We start from the raw sequence: 7,463 nt of genomic DNA, 5'->3' as shown, positions 1-7,463 counted from the left end.
TCACGGCTGCTTTATTTAGTCGTAGCCCAATCATCAAACCACCGGACGGCCCAGCTGATGAGGTGTCCTCGCGGGGAACCCCCACATGATTCTCACGTTAATGTGATTAACTGCTCACCATCAGGGATGTTGGCTCAGGAGAGCAACATTTTCATTTTACCAATATTAAAGGAGCACCCTAACTATTTAATACCGCACTCCCGTGAAGTTGGGAGACTCACGGGAGACATTTTAATAAAATGTTAGTCAAAATCAAAGCAGCAGCGATCTTGATTTTATATTTCTAGAGAGGGACACAAAATTATTGGAACGGGGCTGGTCCTCTGGGTTGGGGCTCGGCCCCTGACTTCCAGTGAAGGGAAATCTTAATGCTTCAGCACACCAAGACATTTTGGACAATGCTATGCTTCCAACTTTGTGGCAACAGTTTGTTGAAGGCCCTTTTCTATTCCAGCATGACTGAGCCCCAGTGCACAAAGCAAAGCTCCATAAAGACATGGTTGGATGAGTTTGGTGTGGAAGAACTTGACTGGCCCACACAGAGCCCTGACCTCAACCCCATCCAACACCTTTGGGATGAACTGGAACGGAGATTGTGAGCCAGGCCTTTTTGTCCAACATCAGTGTGTGACCTCACAAATGCTCTACTGCATGAATGGGCACAAATTCCCACAGAAACACTCCAACATGTTGTGGAAAGCCTTCACAGAAGAGTGGAAGCTGTTAGAGCTGCAAAGCTGTCTGTGTGTTTAGAATGAGACGTCATTAAAGTCACTGTTGGTGTGATCAGCACGTGTCCCAGTACTTTTGTCTACATAGTCTTCCTTCATCCAAACGCCACCACGTGGTCGGAGAGAGATGCAGTGTATGCCAAGCTTTAAAAATCCAGGGTCCTAAATTTCCCATGATGCAATGCCATCTTCTCATTATGACCCTCCATATCCTCAACTTGTGCCTCTGATGTACAGGGATAATTACATGTGAGTCACACATCTAAGCAAGAAATATGTGCTCTTTTGGACATGAATAATATGAATACATTAGTGTGTATGAAAATATAGAATTACTTCTGCTGTGCAGCAGTGAGCGGGCATTTTGAGAAGGAAGAAGAAGAAGGAGGAGGAAGAGAAAGAAGATGAAAATAGGAAGAGGAGGAAGACAAATGAGAAACAGATGAGGGGTCATTGGCTCTCAGATGTTACGGTCATACATGAGAAGCACAAACTGCAGCCTCCTGAAGGTACAATCAAACCCAACACCTCCGGGTCTCAATGCAGGCTTTCTGCTGAACACTTTAAGACTCGCAACGCTGACATGTGACATCTTCAGGGTTATTTGGTCATATTTTGCAAAGAGACGCTGAAGACAATGGAGCTGATTTCACAGGTTGAAGATTAATCCTTGGCATGAGTGAACTGAACTTTAAGTGTAAAATCAGTGATGTGCCTGTTTGCTTTTTGTTTTGCCATGAACTCATATTACACGCGGGTACGGCGTAACAAAAAGTATTGTTCACTAGTTTAATGTCATGGAAACAGAGGACTAAAAATACTCAACAGTGTAGGCTGCACAGAATTAAAATAATGTCAGAATCCCATGAAAGAAACAGAACAAATTAATGAGTTTATTTGTAAATGTGTAAATGATCCAGAATCAAAGCTCTCATTCCAAACCTTCTTTAATCGTGACTGCGAGCCACAGCTCTCCATTGTTTAAAATGTGTCCATACTTCATCATTTGTTTGCTTGCAATAAAATGAACGACTTGATATAAATCTGCCGTGTTAAGCGCTACTGGCCGAAAGTAAAGGGACAGGAACAAAGTAAAACACTCATGTACTGTAAACAAATATAAGTTTAAGGTACTTGGACATTACTTAAGTACTACGATTTTACTTTATACTTGTATTTCACTGCATTTCAGAAGGAAACATTGTACTTCTTGGGGATTAGGGTTACAGGAGGCACACATGTCATACAGTCACTTTAAAAAGTATGATACATGGTTACAGATTGCAGTATTAATGCGTTCACATTCATCAGGTACACCTTGTTAAACAACAAATTCCACCTTCGTGAACATTATACTGTTTAGTTTTTGATGAAATACTGTAACATTCATGAAGGTAGGACTCACTGCAGTAGTTTCAGCAAGGTGTACTTAATGTTAAGAGTGTACTTGGACTCAAGTACATTTCTGGACGCAGAACATCGTGGTATGAATACTTCCGCTGAAACAAAAGCTCTTGGGTTTCTCGTGCCTCTGGGGACCCGTGTGTCCGCTTTAGGAAATGCTGCTGAAATCAGTCTCAACAGCGTTGTGAAAATACCCACAACTTCCCCAGATTCTGCAGCATACCAACACACTGCCAACAGCGGCATCCACGGCACAAACCAGACACAAATAGCACTTTGTTTGAGTTTTACTTTACTGTCTTCACTACCAACGACAAACATCCTGCAACACAACACAGCTTACAGTCACAGACATGCTTAAAATAAAAATATAAAAGACTGACGATGAAAATAATTCAAGTTAGCTTCGGGCTTCTGCAGGAAAACAGATCTAATATTATTGCACATTTCTGCTCATGGTCTGGTGTAAAATTTGGCAAACCAGATGTCTATAAAGTCAGCACTGAATGTTCTCTTCCCCATGTGACTCCTGTGATGATCCGTAATGGCCCCGTGTTAAGACTGAGTGATGAAACTGAGGCAAACAGGTCAACAAGGTTTAAAAAACAAAAAACAAAACATAAGGCAGATTATCTGAACTTTAACAAATAATCCTCTCAGAAGATTGAAGCTAGAGAAAACTAAAGCATCCACTCAACAAAGGCCCTGAAATACAGCATATGAAAAATCATCCATTTTCTCTTACTAACAAGGAAGTATAGCTGCTCTGATGCGAGACAAGCCTTGATGAGAATCCCTGTGAATATTGCTTTGGCGCACACAAATCCAACATGATTTATGATACATGGGAAAATCTACTGATTAATAACAGTTTAAGGCAATCTATTAAGATGTTTACACAGACAAAACTGTCTGGAGTTTGTTTTTTTTAAACTTGAGCTGTGGGGCGATGTAAGCATCCAGACAGAGCACTCATGGCCACATATTTCACATTTTTCCATAACTGCCTTAAAACAGTCCTGACATGCCCATATGTGCATTAGAACACTTGCTGTAATCCTTCCTCCCGTTCATATCGGCCCCTCCTTAATGTGCTTCCAAGGACCAAAATGGGAAACAAGACCACAGTCCTCATTCCAAGCAAAAATGTATTTCAGCTGCAGCTAATATGAGGCCTCGGGGGTCTCAGAAGGCCAAACAGAGTGGGAAACTTTAAAGGTTAGTGTTTTTGGAATGAAATTCGTTGGACAGTGTTTCTGATACCCACATGACTTGTCCAACTGGTGCCACTGATGCTAAAATGAGGCTTCAGCTAAACACAAAATGAGGACAGTGAATGTCTCTCACATCAGAAGCGCTGTGGGAAGGCACCTTTAGTGGCCAGTACGGACAAGAACAAAACTACATCAAGTAAACCTGTTTCAATGTACATATGAGCATCTGACCACTGAAAAAATGTAATAATTAAATTCATAATTCAATCCATTGAGCTGATTAATTCATGGACGCTAAATGGCTGCAGCTAACGGTTATTTTCATCATTGATGAATCTGACGTCTTGTGATGAAATGACAACCTGTTCAGGGTGTACGCCCGCAGTCTTTCACTCACTGCGCTATTTTTACGATGAATCACTTAGTCTGCAAAATGTCAAACAATTGCGAAAAATGCTCATCACAGTTTTTCCAGAGCCAAAAGTGGCATCTTTAAATTGCTTCTTTTGACCAACCAACAGTCCGAAATCCCAAAACTCTTCATTTACTATCACAAACGACAAATAAAAGCTGAAAATCCTTACATTTAAGAAGCTGGAACCAGGAAGTAGTTGACCTTTTTGCTCAAAAAATGACTGAAACAATTAAGCGATTATCAAAATTGTTGGCGACCAATTTTTTTTTGTAGACTGATCCCTTAATCAGCTAATTGTTGCAGCTCTCATCTGCTCATGTCAAAAGCTCTTTGCCTGAGCCCACAGCTGCCTTGAAACCACGGTCAAATGCTGGGCTACGTGTAAACCATAGAAGACAATCCATCTATAGTAACGCTGTTTAGTTAGTAAAATAAATCATGTATAACACTGGCAACTTGCCCTGTAAAAGTCTACACACGTGTTTCAAATGAAACAGAAAGTGTCCTCTCAGTGATGGGAGCGTACGCACCTACAGTGTGCATCAGTAACAGTAGTAAAGCTGAGAGCGCAGGCCCCTGAAGGTGTCATCATCCTGCCCGCTGGCCTGCTCTCCTTCAAACAGCAGGGAGTCTGGGAGCACCACGCCCTCTAGTGGATCCGGCTGGCAGAACTCCACAATAAATTCCTCCTCACAGTCCAGCAGCAGCCTCGACCAGGCGGACATGTCCAGCTGGCCCGCGGTGCCGCCGTACTCCTCCGGCAGAACTGAGCGGGGGATGTTCCGGTGCAGAGAGCGCAGGTCTGAGCCATGGAGGATGTACTGTACAAGGGAGCAGCACAGACATGTCAGTGACGTCACCTGCCTCACCAACAACTTCATTTAAAATGGCTGCACAAAAGATTTCATATCACATAGAAGTCAATCATAGTAATTAACCCATGAAGAATTATCACCTGACTGGCTGAGTGGAATTTCATCATTTTGGCTTTTAAGGCCTCAAATTTATTATTTTGGTTCATTCTTTGGTTTGCCATATTGACTTAAAATGTGATAAAATGTTAGCTTGTTTCTGCTGCCCACACATGGATAACAGTCACTGCAGATTTAAAAGAACATAAAGCAATCCGTCTCATGAGACTTAGAAATATGGGGCTGCGTTTCTGGTAGTCTGAGTTCATTCTTCTGAAAAGAAAACACACTTTGGAGCACAGGCTGAGGGTAAAAGGGAGGGACACGATTCAAAATAGTCCTTTGTTTAAAACAAAAGAGTCAGAGACAAATCAAGGACAATAGTTACCCTCTCTGCCATCTTCTCCTTCAGAAAAGGCTTGATTATAGCAAAGATGCCTTTGAAAATCCTGGGCTCGTTAATTATGTTAACTGCCTTGATTCTGATTGGAAACCCATCCTGCGAATTAGGAGAGAAACAGAACAATCACAGCTTGTCCTTGTCAAACGTTTCACTTCGGGTTTTGTGTTCTTATGTAAATACCGCACGCTCGGCAGTCACGACAAAACCCAGCAGGCAGTGCTCGAGAGCCACCCTTTTAAATTAAAAGGTTTTTTTCCTCATGTCTGTTGACACAGTTACTCACATTCAAAAGAAAATCACATTCTGCATTCAGCTTATCTATTCCAGAAAAAAAAATAACTTAAAACTTAAAAACAGTTTTTGTAGACCTTCGCTGATACTGGATTTCTGGGGTCAGTACATTCTAATGTAGATTTACATCGGCCAACACCATATATTAAGACACCATGTTTGATGTAAATGACCCCAAGCATCTTCATAATAATCTATAAAAACAAAAAGAAAAAAAAACTTTCATATCAGTGCATATTAGACTACAAGTATTCCAATACTGAAACCAATAAATCAATCTGGCTTTTTAATTCAAACAAATAAACATGATCATCAGATGGTATATTTCTCACCTGGAGGATGCTCACAACTTTTTTGGCGAGGAACGGGCCTGGATTGGATGCTTGGGACATGCCCACTCCGCTGTAGTCAGCTAAGATAACAATACCGTTCACCTGCGTTTCCTCTGGCTGGATCAGCTTCTCCAGAGTCAGATAGATGGCCCTCACATTGTCAACAAACGGATAATCGTTTGGTTTCCATTTCCCTGTAAAAGGAGATTGAGTTTAATAATCATACATCATGAATAAAGCCCTTCAAGGAAAAGTAATCAGTAATTGGCTATTAGTCACGCAGCACATACTTAATAGATTTGAAAAACACACACACTGACTTTGATGTTCACTGACTAATGTTAAAGGTAAATGGAGAGCAGCAATAATGCAAATCAAATAACTGCTGAATTCTCCAGCAGAGCCGACACCAACCTGGCCGGAGACAGAGAATATATCTTCCGTTTGGGTCGGGCTGTGGCAGGACCGTGAGAAATCCCAGGTCCAGGACGTGTTTCACTGTGGATGGCTTCAGGTCCTGGAACACCTCGGGCCAAGCTTTACGGCCTGCGTGGTAATTGAGCAGCAGCTGCAACGCCCGATCATAGTCAAACTTCCTGGCCCGCAGAAAGCGCAGGAGAAAGGAGTCGTCCAGTCTGGTCCTGAGATTAGGCTGCTCCTGCAGGGTTGAGACATAAAACGCACTGAATGAAGCACTGAAGAGCTGGTTGAGAGAAACAATCAGGTTCTTCCCAGTGGACCCCACTGACTTGTGACAAAACAATAAAATATGATGAAATAATGGCAATATTATTACAGTGAAGCCAGTGATATTCTACGTTGTCCTTATTAAAAATAAAACTCAAGAAAAGACTAAAACCAGCCATGAATTTGATTCCTGCTAACAGGTTTTGTGTGTCTGTCTATGACCTGATTCGTTTAATCTCTCTGAGCCCTACAGCACCACACTGTTGCATTAGGTGACCTTCATTACTATATACATGGGCAGTTTCAACTGATGTAAAATAAAAACCCCCAAAACCTTCAGTATCATGTCTCTCAGTGCTTGGACATCCCGGAGACGCCACTCTGGTTTCTCCTGGAGCTCCTCCCGGGCCTTGGCCACCAGCTCAGGGGTCAGGGTGCAGGAATAGATGGGTGGAGGGGGTCCAGGGAACCAGCTGTGTCCTGCAGCTGCGGATGGGTCCGCTGGAGGAGACCTGAGATCGTTGGCGTCATACTGATCAGCCATGGACTGACTGGGTTAAGCTGTTTGGGAAGCAGCACACAAGAAGCACCAACGAGGCTATGAAAATAAAAGAAAAAGAAAAGTTGGTTTCTGTGCTGTCACGTGAGCCTCGGACAGGTGTGACACACACACACAGCAATACCATTTTACCTGAAGTGGACATTGAACGTTGCCTGATACCTAAAAAGAGTCTGAGGTCCCTACAACACCACAACAGCGAAAACATGTTCACTGTACAAAATGCAGCAATAAGTCTCAGCCGACTAGCTAATATATGCTGATCCTGAGCAGAACCGATGCGACAGAATTAAAGTGACAATAATGACTGAATACCAACCCGAAAATGCGTTGAACATCAACCGACTAGGTTACACACAGATGTCTCTTCTGACCATCCATTGGCGATTGATGAAATATCATCAAAAACACAGTCGCGACGACTCAATATCGCTGTGAAAAATCACAACCGACTTGTCAAGAAAATCCTATTTCCGGGTAGAGAAACTACGCTCTCTCATTGGTCCATATGGAACG

At 42.4% G+C, this 7,463-nt stretch overlaps 1 protein-coding gene across 2 annotated transcripts; it reads right to left on the bottom strand.

The window, feature by feature from the left end:
* Positions 1–2,410: 2,410 nt before the first annotated feature.
* On the bottom strand, positions 2,411–7,463 carry ttpal (tocopherol (alpha) transfer protein-like). Of its 2 annotated transcripts, none has more exons than XM_046397341.1 (6): positions 7,267–7,463; positions 6,723–6,949; positions 6,116–6,359; positions 5,702–5,895; positions 5,064–5,174; positions 2,411–4,585 (listed from the first exon to the last, which is right to left on the bottom strand). In XM_046397341.1, the coding sequence occupies exons 2-6, from the start codon at positions 6,930–6,932 to the stop codon at positions 4,307–4,309; spliced, it is 1,038 nt and encodes a 345-aa protein (XP_046253297.1). In that variant the 5' UTR covers positions 6,933–6,949; positions 7,267–7,463; the 3' UTR covers positions 2,411–4,306. The 2 variants fall into 2 exon arrangements, with proteins under 2 accessions (XP_046253297.1, XP_046253296.1); XM_046397340.1 differs by having other exon boundaries at positions 6,723–6,986; positions 7,267–7,462.

This window comes from Scatophagus argus, chromosome 8 (genome assembly GCF_020382885.2).
Source record: "Scatophagus argus isolate fScaArg1 chromosome 8, fScaArg1.pri, whole genome shotgun sequence".
Taxonomy (NCBI): domain Eukaryota; kingdom Metazoa; phylum Chordata; class Actinopteri; family Scatophagidae; genus Scatophagus; species Scatophagus argus.
This window is presented reverse-complemented; position numbering and strand designations above follow the sequence as displayed.